A 17,443-nucleotide genomic window follows, 5' to 3' on the forward strand; every position below is an offset into this window, starting at 1 on the left:
CACAGCGTAATAATGTGGTCCCATAGGAACATCTTATTTCGCTTACATGGACATCTCTCCACGCTAATTTCGAGATAATGTATTCCACAGGGGATCTTACCAATACTTATGGCGAGATAATGTATCCTGCAGGGACATCTTACCATGTGTATTATACAAAGATAAAATATCCAACAGATCATCTCACCATGTTTTTTAGTGAGATACAGTACCCTGAAGGACACCTTACCACGGTGATTGTTATACATTGTTTCCCACTGGAACGTCTTACCACGCTTATAGGGAGATAAAGTACCCTACAGGGACACCTTAGCACGATGATGTTATAAATTGTTTCCCACTGGAACGTCTTATTAACCTTATACCGAGATAAAGTACCCTGCAGGGACACCTTACCACCGTTGTTGTGATAAATTGTGCAGTCGGTGCGATTGCCTTGTTATAGGTTAACGTGCAATCTGTTCATTCTTGTGGACAAAGTTGTCATTGTCTGTAGTTCATTCCGTTTTTTGCCATGAAGGTCTGAGGGCAAAGCTTGCTGACATCGTGCTCATGTATTACAAGAGTTACTTGGTCAGTCGCTTTGGAGCGAGAAAATGCAGACTATTTGGCCTAAACGAAGTTTTTTTCATTTGTAAATGTTCCCCAAAACTGAAAATAAGAAACTCAAATGAAAAAATATTCGGCGAAGTGTCTGTTATGTCCAGTCTGTTAACAACTACAGTGTGCTAGTGCGTTAACATATGTCGAATGACCAGAGCTTATCATCACAATATTAATGCTGATTAGAGTTAACCCCCTTTACAGAGGTACATCCTGCCTAAATATTCCGTGAGGAAAGGTTAACTCTTATTTGCCATAAAGACTTATTCTTGGATGGAATGGCTGGTTACTTCTTCATTATATTATCATCATGTACATCGCCTATCTAATCTACATGCGTATCCCTTGGGTCGATTTGTTTTAAATATTCCATGGGTAGGTGTCCAGCAAACTGCAGATCGTCGTGGGATTCCTCCGGGCTGTGCCCGGTTTCCTCTCATCCTAATGCTGGCCGCCGTCGTGTAGATTAAATATTCTTGAATACGGCGTAAAATCAATCAAATAAATGAAATCCCATCTGTAATACATCTACATGTGCTCCCAATAAACCTAAATGTTATTCAGTCCCTAGGACACACAGATGATTGGACTTTCTTATATTTTTGTAGTGAACCAGGGATGTTTTCAACGATTCTTCAGTAATGAGTGAAAAGACAGACAATAGTGCCCGAGGAAGTTTGAGCTGTCAGAGCTGCCTTCTGTTTATTAAGGGATTGGTCCACTGGGACTGTATGCACAAAGACATTGGAACTACAATCGATTGTAGATCCCACAACTTAGTTTACACTTGATTTTAAAAATAAGTTGCGTCGCGTGCACAAATGAATTATAGGGCGATTTGTTAAGTTACAATCATGATCGTACAGATTTGATTCGTACATACAAGTGGCCTGCGTGAATGGACTATGTAATGGTCAAATACCTTTTCTTGCCTTCATTTTCAAAAGAGTTCTACATCATATGGAACCAGTACCTTATACAGTACGAATGTAATTCTGCGTGTTTTAGGGTGTAAAGGTGTTTTTCGTTGCCAAGCTGCCATTATTGGTGTACAAATACAGGCTTGATGGGAAATGTCTGACTTTGGACAGGTATGAGTTTTAATGATGAAGGTATGAAATTCTGGGCGAGAGGACACAAGAAGACAGGTCATGAAAAGGCCGCGAGCGGCATGGCTGCTTTTCCACAGGATGGACAAGGCATTCAGCGATGCTTATTGGCAACGGCTTGCTTGACCTTAGAACTTTACAGCACAAATCGTTAAGATTGTCGCTTATGGAAAATTAATAGGGGTATGTGACCTCTAATGATTCTTCCGTTAACAACAAGGAGTGAAAAAATACCCGTAACATCTTTCTGGGGCAATTGCATTGCATGTATTTGCAAACCGAGTCCAAAATTACTATCTAACAGTATACTTATGACGCCTGTTCGTACTGAACGTTAATTTGTATTGTAAATAATTACGACTTGGTCGACCCTGATCGCAATTATATCTTACAATTTTTCCGTGCAAGAGAGTGTTGATTATTAGTTCAGGCTACGAGTGCTTTAGAATCAACTTAAGCTTATGATCTCTTTGTGAAAGCGACCGACCCTGATGCTCAGCATTAAGGGGACAGTGCAACGACTGGTTGACCTGTATCAGTATAATGGCTCAGACGGTGCGGCTTACTTGCCTTCGGTAAGGCGTCTCAGTGAAGCAGCACTAGGTAAAAGAGCGGTGGAAGCCCGCCCTTCAACAAAGAGGCACATTACCCAGACATGCACTCTCAGAACTCCTTCGTCATATGACGGAAAAATTGTTGAGTACGACGTTAAACCCTAAGCACTCACTCATTTGTGAAAGCAGCCCCAGGGCGATACCCTGTTGAAACTGACAGGGTGTATTAAACAGAATTCTGTGCACCGGCTACACAGAAAACCACCTGTTGAAACTGTACACGGTGCTTGCATTTGGTCTGAAGAAGTATGTATCGAACATGTGTTGACCTATGTCACATGACTTGGCGGTCATATTGGATTTAAATGAAAACACTTTAAAATTTGCATTACTTGAACATTAGAAATTTTGTAAAAAATCTTTTTCTCAACAGGTAATAAGCTGATTGTGCTAAAATTGTATATTCTTGTTGAGTGACATCAGGTTCATAAAGTTTGAGGAAGGCATTGAAATTGGTGCACAACTTTTAAAGTTTGCCATTGATCTAAAAATATAACTTTACAAAAACTTTTCAATTTTGGTATAACTTGGCGTATTCTGGTGTATTTTAGGCGGCTGAGTTTCTTTCCGCGCTTTGTTTTCCCCTGTGTTTTCCCTGTGGTTTTCATTAAATTTGCAACACAAATTTTCCAAACTGTTCGAAAGTCTCTAATTTAGTTTAAAACAAGCTAACTTTGTGTATATCACCGATTCTTTTTTTACTTCGATGCTTAAGCACCTTCAAAATGTCAACGGTTCTTCTTTGCTTCGCTGCTTAAGCACCTTCAAAATGTCTGCGGTTCTTTTTCGCTTCGCTGCATAACCAAGTTCAAAATGCCAACAGATCATTTTTGCTTCGCTGCTTAACCACCTTTGTAATTTATGAAATGTCTCAGCACATTTCTTCGGTCATGTATTGTTTCGAAATCGTTGTTGTGTGTTGTACTCTTAAGACAAACGCTTGGATTGATTATAACAGCTGCCTCACCCGAAAGCGGAAGAGGGGATGAATGACTTCTTGGGTTCCGAGAACACAACGGGCAAACGCTCTACGGCAGGATTTTGACGCCAGTCTGTTATCGTCAAACCTCTCTTTCCCGGCTTATTACAATGACGTAATAAAGACAACATGACGTTACAGAAGAAACAGAAATATTGTAAATCAATTTTGGATTTATCATTGACACACTTGTTTCACTTCATGGGGTAAAACAATTTTCTTCAAGACGATAGAAAACACACAAAAATATTGTAAGCAAAGCAAGCCGAGTCCTATCGGTAGACAAAACAACTGTTTCGTGAGTTTAGAACCATTCTTTATTTTCTTCGCTATTAAAGCTGCATTGCTCGTCTGTTTTTCCAACGTCAGAACTAGATGCTGCTTTCTGAGTATTACAGGTACGCATTCGACTATAAAGCTAGAACAACCGAGTTTGTTTAAAGGGTATTGATAGAAAGAAAAGTGAAATTTCCATGGCACACGATTAGTTATTTCCTATATCACAGATGGTAAAAGTTCATCTCTTAAGCAATCAATCGTTGAACTGCTATGCTTTATGTATGTAAACCTCTTTCAAAACTCGATTATAAACTTAATTTAGAGTTTAGTAAGTAATTCACCTGACGTTATTTTTCTCCGCTTTATTGCATAAAAGCGTAAGCTGTGTGTGACCACCACCAATGCAGGGTAACTGTGGGTAATTGAATATCGGAGTAAAGGTTAACAAGTGAGAAAAAAAAAACATGCCGTGGTTAGGGAGGATTCATTTGTGCACCAAAAGATATTGTACAATAACTCATTTATAGTCGTTATTCATTTATAGATTAATGTGTTTGTATTTCGTTTCAGAGTGAAAGACTTATCATGAAAACTATTCTGAAGATATACCCTTAATTGTCCGACATTTTGTGGGCTCCTTCTGGAACTACCGACCAAGGGAGGTAAGTACATTATAGGGGACCTCTATTATGTAAATAAAGCAAACGACAAAGACAAGTAGGATAAATTTGTAAGTAAGTCTAAATGATATTCACACACACACACACACACACACACACACACACACACACACACACACTATTGCAGTACTACATGTACATCTATATAGGTTATTTTAAAGCCAGATAATAAAACGAAGCTTATTTACAAAGCGCACCATCATGCCAGGACTAGACTGGTACATAACCGATTTGTACCCACCCACCCAGAAGAGCTCCCCAATAAGGAGGAGCGCTCTTATCGAATATGCTACGATCGAAAATAAAAGCTATATAAGCGAACATGAAAAGCAATTTGTGCTCGCAGTTGAAAGTTCATCGTAGTGGAGATGATTAGTATAACATCATAAATAAATAAATACTCATTTTCGAATAAATTTCATGAGAAAAGATTTTGGAGTATAGCCTGCAGTATTGTAGAATTTGTTCGTACCGCGTTAAGTGCATATTTAAGCGTGGGGTTAGTTGAAATGAAAAGCGAATATCTACAAATTTGGCACACGGAATATTGGTAGATAAACCAGGGTAATGGTCAAAAATAGAAAATAGGGGAAAAAGCGAGATAATAAAAGATAATCCACATATCTTGTGGTGCTACATAAGCAAGCGTGAAAGCAAACATATTGTTTTATACACATAAAAGATTACAAAGAGTGGAGTTTCTTTTCTCTCTCTACTTTAGGTTCATTTTAAGGACACTAACGTTTTGTCCCGTGAAATCATTAAATAGATTTATGCTACAAAATAATCTATACTATCTATATAAACTATTATATGTTGACCGATCTCATATATACATACATCAATTACATAAAAATTTTTCGAGTGCATAACTGTGTCGAAAGGAAATGTACTATATAAAATTTAATTCAAGGACAGTTAAGGTTAGATAGGATGATGTCTGTTCTTATTTGCGTGCTACTACGTAAGAAACCTTCCGTTGAAGACGTAAGCGCTGTCAGTGGTGGATATTTAAATGTCTTACAGGATACTGGCGAAGCTAACGACAACAAACATAACTTCGTATACGTATACATCACAGTTTAGCTTGACATACTGTAAAGGGTTATATCTTCATGTCCTTCCCATCTAATTTGTATTTACATTACCAAGATGGCTACAACGAATTTCAAAGTATCTGGCGTTTAGTAATTCCCATGCACGTCATTCTATGAAGCTATGAAGCTAGTGATGGAAGGCAATATAAGCATTCTCCACAAACTTGGCCTGGTTACACTCCGGCGGTGGCACGAAGTCGTTAGGGTTGGGAATTCCCTCGATGATGTCATAATAGTTGGTGGTAACCGTGTCGGTAATGTTGGCATTGGCAATAACAACGGTTCTGATTGGATAACAATTCTTGTTGCTGAAAGAACCAATCCAAAACTCCCCTGAAATTTGAATAACAAAACACATGTTATGTATATAATAGAATATGGTGGCTTTAGTGAGATGTAACGGAAACATACAACTGTTCTCGTGCACAGTCATTTTAGGGCTGTTGCATGGATTATTGCTAAAAAAAACAAACATAATGGTAACCAAGGAACTGTTGAAAAAAGACATATTCAAATTTCAAATAAGCAATAGTTTGACCAATGATTACAATGTCAAGGGGTCTTCATTCGCTACAATTATATTCCTTATTTAAGCAATAAATCTCTTTTCATAGCAGAGATATATAACAAATGCTGAGATAGTAGTTTTTACATCAATGATGAAAGTGTTTCCAAAACTTATGTCGGTTTCACTGGTGATTTGGTGAGATCGATAGCATTGTCTAAAAACTTCTAAATTTGTTTTATAATAAAACTGAAACACACCATTTTCAAATTTATACTGTTGTCATAAGTTTTTTTATTTTGCGATTATGGTCTGGAGTTATTAAACAGATTTGCTTCTGAATCTAATTGTTATTTTCATTCATAGGTTACTCCCACTCTCTATAAAGGCTAATGTGGCATATTTTTTTTTTCAGAGAACAAGGGAATGTGGGAATAAGGACAAAGACGAGGAACATGTGCATTAAATTAACCAAATCAAGTAGTGAACAAATCCACGAAGGAAAATTTGTATCATTCCATGTTCTTTGTTGATTTAAAAGCCATCTGCATACAATATAATTGTCAAGATTGATAAAATATTTACTCAACGATGCTTTGCCATCAGTCAACTCAAAAAAATTAATAGTCAGCGTGGACTTACTTCTCCTCAGGGGAATTCTATCAGACCACTCCGTCACGAAGATTTCCTCCCCAGGACCCCCCACGGTGTATTCGTCCTCGAAGGTGGCGTTCTGGGGGATTCCCCAGGAGCGCCATGGCTGCGGTGTGGATCTCGTGCACTCACGCGTCTTAATGTTGATCGTGTACAACACGTTCTCGTTGTTCAGGATCAGGTACTCGTAAAATCTACGAATGTCAAGTGATTTCTGCAGTGGTTATATGATAATTAATTCGTTTCTCTAGTTTTTTTTACTCTAGTTTATTTATAAATACCGACATGTTCAAGCCTTACAGACCTTTGATTTATTTATATCATTGATCCTTTACGCCGTATAATGGTAAGAAACCTGACAGAATCTTGGGAAACACCGACAGACCTTTGAGTTGCAAAAACCAAGCATGTATATGTATGCTTGGGCTTTTAAGTTGTATTTAACAATTCTTCTTTTATGAGACTTAACCAAGAGAGAATTTTAATTCCTTCATTCTCATCAGAGATATTTGCATAATGATCCAAAGCCGCTTCGTTTTTATTTTAACGGGAAGCCAAGGCATTACTTTCAACCTTATTTAACCTGTTGTCTACAAAGTGGTTTCCGGTCCTTACTTTTTCCCGGGAATGACCACGAGATCCTCCTCGAAGACGACAATCCGCCTGTTAGGCTCATCATAGGTAAAGATAAATTTCCTCTCGTAGTCCTGAGCGTGATTGTACTGAGCCACACGACCCTGTGACGACAGAATAATCAATTAACAAAAATGTATAACTACCAATAATTTGTGTTTTTGCTACTTGGGGTTAAACATTGCCTAAAACATCTTTTCGGCCATGACTAGACGTATATTTATATGCTTGAGGTTTTATCATGACAAGAAGGGGCCAGGGTCTAGTTTCACAAAGCGGCGTACGACATTTATTATCGTACATTTGCTCTACGATGTCTTGTACGTCACCATTACCGTACTATTGTCCTATAAGTGCGATTATCGCCCATGTATCTTTGTGAAACTGGACACTGCAGATGTTTAGAAGTGTACAAAAAAGTTAATCCAGGTTTAAATCTCAGTACCTGTCTTATCCTAATACAGTGTGATTTAAGTCCAAATTAAAGTTAATACCGAGATTAACTGCTAATACGCATTTAACCAACTGGACCAAGGTGAGGAGTGTTAGCTTGTAGTTGGACGGTCTCAAACAGGACATGCCTACCGAACACTAAAACACCATGCCGATGATGCGAGACATCACCATGCAGTTTTGGCCATCACAATACCATCCAATAATCCATTTGTCTGTGCATTTTTCTTACTCACATATCTTGTCATAGATTTCTGTGCAATAAATCACAAGTTCTATAATTTGGTGACTAGTCTTTAATCCATCAGATAAATCATCCACTTAGGCGGCATAGCTGACTGAGAATGTTAACGCCCTGGCTCGCTGCCCTCAATATAGCCAATGAGGTCGTGTGATCGAATCCAGCTTTCGCTGTTTTTGCTGCGGCTTCATATATGCGAAAACGTAAAACCAATCAAGCAACCCATGAATCCTTGCAGCAGACCGATTCTGATCTCAGCATGTATATAACACTGTCTCACCTGAACACCATGCCGACCTTGAAGACCCGGAACACCTCATAGATATCAACGGCATTGAGACTATATTAACAACGGACTAAACGATATTGGGTCATTCCACTTCGACGCACGCCTAGCTCAGAGGCCGAACTGTGACAAGTTTTTTAAGCGGAGCTCACACAGGATTAACCTTAGCTACTAGGGCGGATGCTCTAACCACTTGGCCATTGCAATATTATCTAATAATCAATAGATTGATCCAGTTATTATTATTATTCAAACAATTGGTTCCTTAAAGTTCTGTAATTTAATATCAATTTTTTTACGCCAATTCTTCAAGTAAGTTGACCCATCGAGTTTTATTAAAGGACTCGATCTTGTAAAAATTAATCAACTAATAGAACAGAATTGTTGTCGAAGTCTTAGTAGGCCTTTCTTCAGACAAAAGAAAGTGTCTTTGGAAATGGCTATTGAGATTAAAATTGGCTAAGAACGTCTCTTCAGACTTTATGAGTGGTATACAAATTCTGACCTTGAGGCTTAGTTATACGTTTTGAACTTACTGTTCGAATAAGATGGGACGGCAGTAGTTTCTAGTTGTTGAACATGACACTTCCGGAAACATATGACAAAGTCGTTGTGTACAAGTATATCCGAAAGTAGGACATTCTGTATGAAGTTTTCCTTTAAACAGTTTTTAAAAATGACACGATTTCACAAAATGTATAATGTTCAAGGATGAATATTTCTTCTTGGCTTTTAACGTGAAACCCAATACGAAAGTGTACGAGTGAATCTGACTGTACGCGCTCAGCGTTTATCTTCCTGTACCTTCAATAGTTTTGAAATATAAGAAGTACATCTGGGCTCGTGTGATCAGAGTCTAAACTGAACTTAAAGCCCGTTAGGTGCAAAATGCAAAGTCACGAATGTTGTTTGTATCTACATGATGTTTCTCTGACTATAAAAAGATAATCCAGTATGGCATGAAATCTTTCCTATGTAATTAGCTGTGAATAAGTCAGGGCACGGTCACGAAAAATCATGCTATTATTTTGTGATCGAAAAAAAATAAAAAAAATTACCTCATTCGATGACTTTAGGTTGGAGAAAATGTATGTCTCTTATTGCATCTTCATGATGTTAACATGAACGTATGGCAAATCGGGTTCGGGTTGACAAATGTCTGTATAAATCTAATTTCTTACACTGTGCCTGAAATACTGGGCAGTTTTATACTTGATGACACACTCCTCACTTCTTCATAACCCAGTAGATCCGTTGATCAGTTTCGCGTATTACACAAGTAGTGTTACTCCGAAATACGTTAGCTTTATTTTAGATTCAATATTTCATCATTTTATTTTGTCATCATCAGAAGTTTCTGCATTTCTTCATGTTCGCTATAAATGATTTGAATGCTACACGATGAACTCCAGTGTTTATAAGGTGGAGAAGTTGTACCTCGCCATCTTGTGGAATTTTTAAATGAATGTAGATAAAAATACATTTTTGCAATGGGTCAAACACTTACGTGAAATTGTCGAGGCGTGAAGCAGGGTGTTGGATCCTGGGCCAATATGGCCACAGCCGATATTAAGAGTAGCAAAGCGATCTGCATCGTGGATCTCCAAATTAAGCTCCTAGCATTACCGGTGCACTACATACACGAAAAGGAAGAGGGCAATGTCTTCATCCAGACACCTTAATATCGCGAATTGAGGGGGCGTGGTTGAAACCACGTGTTACGGCAAGTCACGTGGGGAGTGTCTTGGGTCGTGGATTGATACAATGACCCTCATGATAACCAGCCCTGTTAAGGCCAGAGGTGAACCTTTGGCTGAGGGTTCAAGGGGCAGACTCGAGGAGATAACGACTTGTAAACCCCGTCCAGGTCTCAACACGTGGTGTCAGTAGCATTGTTGACATGGGTGCCCAGATAACACCGTGTTAGACAATTAGAGTCTCTGTTGGGAAAAGTGGCCATCTTGAAAAAGAGGGAAGATTTCGATAAGACAGCCTTCAGGTTTAGGAGTAATGGTTGATACTTAATCTGAATTTGATCTCAATGTACACTTGTCCGACAACACCCGAATGAGCGTATACCACATGTTGTTCCTTATTAAGAAGAACAATGAGCATTTCCACAATGTGCTTTTCGTCAAGATATCCTGGATACACACCATGATGAGGAATTGTTAAACTCTTGTCATTCAGAGTGCTTTAGAAGGCCAGCTGAATGCAGCTGTGAATGACATCTTAATGATAATGTCGCAAGTTCGAATCCGCAGTCTGTCGCTGTGTTTAATTTTCATACCGAAGAAAATCGTCCTATAATGGTTGCTGTTGGTAAAGGAAAAACATTACAGAAATAACTCTCTCACTCAGGTCAGACAGTCCAAAAGGTCAAAAACAGAGCAGCTCATCGGAATTTTATCTTAAACCATATGATCACAAATAATTAATGAATTGATTTCTTTTTAATTATAGAATTTTCTCCTTTTTAGACGGATCAACACTCATTTGGACAATAATAATGAAAACAGCATGTGATTAAAATGTTTAAGAACCAAAATAATATCAGATCTCTTACCCCAAAAATGTTTTATTCAATTTCAGTTTATATAAAAAATGTAAAGATGACGTTCACACAAACACGGCCCAGATTCTGCGTGATAGTTTTACAGCATTAATAATTACGACATGGAACACCCGATTTATGGCATTAAAAGATGGCGCTACATTCCCAGGAAGTGCTTGGGTTGTGGAACCCATTTGGCGGAGCGGCATTCACTGGGTGGCGTGAAGACACTGGTGTCAGGGATGCCCATCTGGAAGTCACGGTAGAACTCTGACACTGTAGCTGTAACGTCCCCTCGGGTCACGTACACGAAGCGGAGAGGGTAGCATTTCTGCGCAGTGAACTCGACAAGCAAAGACTCACCTGAAATGAAACTCACTAATTCATATTTTGTTTAAATCCGTCAGTGAGTTTCTGCAAACACGTAAATTGCCGAAGTTCTACTATTTACAGCATTCTTATGTATAAATTTAGTAGGATATTTATTTATTTGATTGGTGTTTTACGCCGTACTCAAGAATATTTCACTTTTACGACGGCTGCCAGCATTACGGTGGGAGGAAACGGGGGCAGGTTGCTGACAGACCTTCCCACGTAATTTCGGAGAGGAAGCCAGCATGAGCTGGACTTGAAGTCACAGCGACCGCATTGGTGAGAGACTCATGGGTCATTACGCTGCGCTAGCGCGCTAACCAAGTGAGCCACGGACCCGAAATGCAATTACAAAAATGAAATCTGACATTGAAAGCGGTAGGCTTGGGTGCTTTAACTGGCAACAAACATATCCATCGCTGTGCTGATCATTTTATTATGATATTTTAATTGAACCTCTCCCAGTCATTTTTTAGGGTGGAGGAAGCCAGGGGTTGCCTACCCGATATACCCCCGGACTTAAAGCCGTTCAAAACCTTGAATTAAGTTATATCACTGTGCATACAAGCATGCAAACATGTCTACTGGGCTAAACATTAGGAATGACGTCTCGTATCCTTACGATTTTTAGTGAAGAAGCTAGAATACTTCGGTATACTGTGGAATGCTTACTTTTTCTGAGTGGAACTCTGTCGGACCACTGACTGGCATAAATCACCTCCCCTGGTCCACCAAACGATAACTGATCCTCAAAGGTGGAGTTAGGAGCGATAGCGATTGAGCGCCATGTTGGATTTGGGGTCTTGGTACAAACGTGAGTCTTGTGGTCGATGGTGTAGAGAACCTTTTCTTGGACGAGAACGATGTAGGTGAAAAATCTGACCAAAGCAACGAAAAATAAAAATTAGAATCTATACTCAGCGAGTAAAAATAACATTGATGATATATTTTGTACATATAATTGAATGTATACTTTTCTTGTCATAACATGCTGTATCATATATTGCACTGCTTATGAAAGATGTCCACTAAGCAGTTTCAGGTAAAAACTGATAACAAAAAGGGTAACTTTCATATCCTTAACTAGGCTCGACGGTAAAACACCGAGCGGGGGCTGCCGAGCGCCTAATCGTCGCCGAGGTGGTTAGCGTCCAGCACAGCGAAATGACCCAGAAGCCTCACACCAATGCCTCGTGGAAAGTCAAATATCATTCAAATGTTCTTGGGAATAGTGTAAAACGCAAATCAGTTAAATAAATAAATAACAAACAAATGAATAAATAAATGAAAAAAAATAAAAACACCGAGCGTTTAACAGATAAATTAGAATGTAATATGACACGGTTCATAATATGGTCATACGATCTGAATGCACTGTGATTCAGAGATTATATTTGGACATGATGAATGAGACATTCGTTTAGTCCCTGATGAAAAGCGTTGTAAAACACAAAAAGTGCTAGTATCGAAGCGAATCTTCTCTACTATATCAAATATGAACGGTACAAGACGACAGCACGGAGCTACGAAGTGCAACCAACTCAGGGAAAAAGTAACTGTTATTACATATGATTCCCGTGATGTCTTGTGGTAACAAGAATATAGTCGTGTGGTGAGAATGTTCTAAAAGACGATCATGAACACTCCCGTGTTGTACTGAAACATAATTTTGTCCTTAGCCCTTAGTGTGTTTCAAGTTTTAACAGTGTTGTGGGTAATCCTGTAGAGTAAACTATTTAAAGATATTTTTAAATTTATTTCATTTATTCATTTGATTGGTGTTTTACGCCGTACTAGAACATTTCACTTATAAGACGACGGCTAGAATTATGGTGGGAGAAACCGGGTAGAACCAGGGCGAAACCCACGACCATCCGCATCCGTTGCTGGCAGATAGGACAGAGAGGAAACCAGTAGGAGAAGATATTTTTAAACATATAAGGATATTTATGCAAACTATACATTTCATGTGAATTTTGTGTTTAATCCGTTTTTTAAAAAAAGGTGGTGTACTTTTTTGCTCTGATTTTGAATGTTATCATTCTCACGCGGAAAGCCAGAAGTGTTTCCTGGTTTTTCAGTTCTAACACGTTCTTGTCACGATATGGCTGAAATATTGCCTGAGTAGAGATCAACCCAAATAATGCATTAACTTATTCTAAACGTGTGTCTGGGTTGGTGGACAAGATATACAACTAACTGGTTTCCTGGCATAAAGATAGTGAATGCCGTCAAACCCAGATATACAACTCACTGGTTTCCTGGCATAAAGAGATTGGATGTTGTCACACCAAGATATACAACTCACTGGTTTCCTGGCACAAAGAGACTGGATGTTGTCACACCAAGATATACAACTCACTGGTTTCCTGGGATGACGTTCCTCTCTTCTTCCACGATGTACTTCCGCCTGTTTGTCTCGTCATAGGTGACATTGAAGCTGCGGATAATGTCCCGGCCATGATCGTACTGTGAGATACGGGTCTGTAATAATGTGAGATAAGGAATCCGATTATCTCATTAGTATTTAATGACGGGTATTTTCCTGGAACGCCACTTCTATGTGGAGGCTATTTATTTGATTGGTGTTTTTACCTTGTGCTGAAGAATATTTCATTAATAGAGCGTCGACGAGCATTATGGTTGGAGGAAACCGGGCATAGCCCTGGGGAAACCCACGATCATCCGCAGGTTTCTGCCAGACCTTCCCAAATTCGACTGGAGAGGAAGCCAGTATGGATGAATTGGACTTTTGGAGAGGAAAGTGATGTATAGTGCTAATTATAATGACGATAATAATTCATATCGGAAAAGGACGGTAATGCTAATGATAAATATAATTATGACCGCAGCAATGATGCTAGTAATAGTAATGATAGTCATAGTATGTTACAGTATTTATTCACTGATTTGTCCGACTGGTATTTAACGTCCAAATCAGCAATATTTTACAATGAGAATGTTTATTGGGTCTAGGAAATGAGTCAAATCACAGTGGAATGCACCGCTTTTTTCTCGGTGTGATAATAGGTCTCCTTGCGTAAAGCTGCAACTTAACCTGGTTTCGAGTATAAGATCGCATTTTGATGGCAATATTTGTAACATTAGTCATGGTGCTCAAAGACGCCATTCCTTTGCACAGTGTTGCGCATTTTCAGCTCTTTCCCTATAATGAACATCTTTGATTTTGAACGATCACACAAGTTAACATTTACATTGCTTTATTAAAACCAGGTGATTGATTGTCCGCGTTTACATTCAATATCTATAAACCACTTCAGTAATTGTATTCAAAACCTATTAACTAAATATTATTTGACAACAACTGCAAACAAGCACATTTGAATGAATTGGGAATAAAGTGTATAAGAAATAATAGCTTTTATACTAATTGATTATAAATTGCAATACTATACTGGCAGTAGAGAAGACTCTGGAAGGCCTAAATAGGATTGCTTGTGTTTATTTATTTATTATTTGAAGAGCGTTGTGAACAATAATTTGTTTCCAATTATTCAATGTGCCATTTTTTTGGTTTGTGGCGAAGTTGCTTGATATTACCAGATAAACCCACGACAAATTCAAAGGCAGATTTATGGCCAATCGCTCTCTCTTACTGGTCATACCATAACACTATATAGTGTAACTCTCAAGATCGTTTGGCCATGCAAAGCTATTTCAAACAACACTTCCAAGCTAATAAGTGGGATGGTCTTGCAGCAACCTGCGGATGGTCTTCGGTTTCACCCGGGCTCTGCCCGATTTCCTCCCACCATAATGCTGGCTGCCGTCGTATAAGTGAAATATTCTTGAGTACAGCATAAAACACCAATCAAATAAATAAACCAATCACTCACTCACTCAATCAATTACTCAATCACTCAATCAATCACTCAATCAATCACTCAATCAATCAAAGCTGATATGTATTAGTCGTTAAGTAATATTATCTGCTTTAGGCTGTCAGGATGCACTTGAAATTTAAGACTTCATTTTGCAGGTAGCATGTGATTTGTTGTCACGTAACCCATGACATAAGCATAATCGAACTACCTGAAAAGCATAGAAAGCATACTTGTGACTTGTGTATAAGAAAACATGTAAATGGCCTTTATCGGTGTTAGACATGGCTGACACAAAGGGGCGTGCTCTCCAGATTAAATAAGAGCTTTTAGCGGTTAGGTCAAAATCTAGACTGCATTTATGATGTAAACTTTTATTTAGAAATTGAATTTGCAAATGTTCGGGCTCTAAGTAAAATGAAACATCGCGAGCACCGAAACATAGACACATTTGAACAGATGTAACATCATCAAACGAATTTGTTGCAAATATCTTCCCAGTAGTGACTCTATTTAGATCTACGTATAAACTATTTTGAAAGAACAGTTGTATATGTTTTAGCGCCAAAATAAATACTTCTCCATAACACTTTTTGATGTTGCCTCAATGTTTATCTCCTTCCCATGCTAATATTTCCATATCGTTTTTATTTTACTACATCTGAAAACGCCGGATCGCATTTATGCAAATGTTTGTTTTCCATAGGCTCAAACTATGAACAGCAGTGTTTTTAAATGTATGCGTGAGTTGGTATAGCTCATTCAAGCGTATACAAGTTGCTGAAAATACCAATTTTGTGTTTCCGTTATGCATAGGCTATCAGATAGCAAGTTTGTGATACAAAATAAGTATTAATATTACACCTGGCGTGCACAGGAAATATCCTTTGTCAATATTTTGTTTCTCTGCGAAAGACAATTAAGGAAATAACTCCAGAAGGCAAAAAGTCAAGATGTAATGCGGTCATCACAACTTTTGAGGAGTGTAAGTCTGTAAAATGATCTGACGCGGTTCGAGAGTAACGTGTTAGAAATAAACCAGATGAAGCAAAGACATGCGCTCTTGATGGTTACAAAATGCTGAAGGTTTACCCCGTACTTACTCGGAACTGTGTGGGCGGGGTGCATGGTGTAGGAAATTGTGCCCAAACGGCGCCGAGGATGCCCAAAAACACGAGCCCAAACAACTCCATCTTTACACCGATGTTTCGCTCTGAATTACCGTCCAACCCGGATAATGGTGTACACAGCAGGTGCTGTAGGCAAATGAATCAAGACCTGTCAATCAAATTCCGGATACGTACACTCCTGACAGAGAAGGGGATTAAGTCAATTGTTTACTGAAGGTATTCCACTTTGAGCAGATTGTAACATATTGTCACGTGTCACGCCCTATTGTACATTATCTTAAGCTGCATTTATCTACAGATTAAATGACAATCACTAACGAGAAACCCAGGCTTAAAGGTCGCCACTTGTTTCGTACCTGGATAAACGTGGTTAGAAGGTTGATTACTATTCCAAACCGCAGACTGACCGTTGAAATAAATGAAAATCACCATGTGTAACAGCTTTACTTTTATTAAAGTAGACGTAAGGTGTACAGCCCATTTTCCGTTTATTAAATTAACAAACCTTTTTGAAAGATCCTTGATTATGAATACGAAACGGATATACCCAACAGATCCAAGTCAGATTGATAAATTTACAGGATACTATGTTTTTCTGTGTGTTGGCAGGATATAGATTATATCCTATGAGTAAAATATTTATGATTACGGCGTAAAACCCAATCAAACATAAATAAAGTTATAGAGTAATTAATGTGGGTTTGACTGTTTCCTTGTATGCTCTATTTATGTTCATTTCTTTCGGAAGTATGGTGAACTGAAAAATTTGTCAAAGCAGGTAGCTAGTGGAGGTGGCGGATTTCCTGGGGCACGGTCCACCGATAAACCTCAAAGATGTCGTATATTCAACTGAAATAATTTTAATTGTTTTACTTTATGTACATTTCTCTTTCCATCATTGGATAAAAACAGGTGCACGTGCGATTCAGCAATTCGTGATGATGCAGCCCGTGGCGTCGTCTATGCGACAAACGCAAAACCGTCGTCCGGTAAAGCAAACCACGTATTGTATGATGACATACGACTGCTTGCCCACTGTACATCAACTGTCTCGAGTCAACAAATCACGATGTTTCACTATGCGACATGCAATAATAGGCGTTCAACACAGTCAAATAAATAAATGCGTCCGTATGAAGCGAAGGCACCATTTTACAAAGCTTAAGGACCATGTCTCGAAGCGATAGCACGAAGACACAAATCCAATGGACGAAGACATACAAGGATGACATCTTATCGTACCTTCGTTACGTCCCTTCGTGCATCGTCTGAGTAATTCCCACCATCGTGTTATATCGCTTTGTACCATCGTTCTATATCAGTTCGTACCATCGTTCTACATCGCCTCGTACCATCGTTCCATATCGCTTCGTACCATCGTGTTATACTACCTCCTACCATCGTGCTATATC

General features: G+C 38.7%; 1 protein-coding gene across 1 annotated transcript; it reads right to left on the reverse strand.

Moving 5' to 3' along the window:
* Nucleotides 1–4,428: 4,428 nt before the first annotated feature.
* Nucleotides 4,429–16,168, reverse strand: LOC135464419 (uncharacterized). Its single transcript, XM_064741845.1, has 8 exons — nucleotides 16,005–16,168; nucleotides 13,422–13,543; nucleotides 11,732–11,937; nucleotides 10,849–11,050; nucleotides 9,641–9,749; nucleotides 7,136–7,257; nucleotides 6,509–6,714; nucleotides 4,429–5,694 (listed from the first exon to the last, which is right to left on the reverse strand). Exons 1-8 carry the CDS (start codon nucleotides 16,092–16,094, stop codon nucleotides 5,489–5,491), a joined length of 1,263 nt encoding a protein of 420 aa, XP_064597915.1. The 5' UTR covers nucleotides 16,095–16,168; the 3' UTR covers nucleotides 4,429–5,488.
* Nucleotides 16,169–17,443: the final 1,275 nt, after the last annotated feature.

This window comes from Liolophura sinensis, chromosome 4 (genome assembly GCF_032854445.1).
Source record: "Liolophura sinensis isolate JHLJ2023 chromosome 4, CUHK_Ljap_v2, whole genome shotgun sequence".
NCBI classification, from domain to species: domain Eukaryota; kingdom Metazoa; phylum Mollusca; class Polyplacophora; order Chitonida; family Chitonidae; genus Liolophura; species Liolophura sinensis.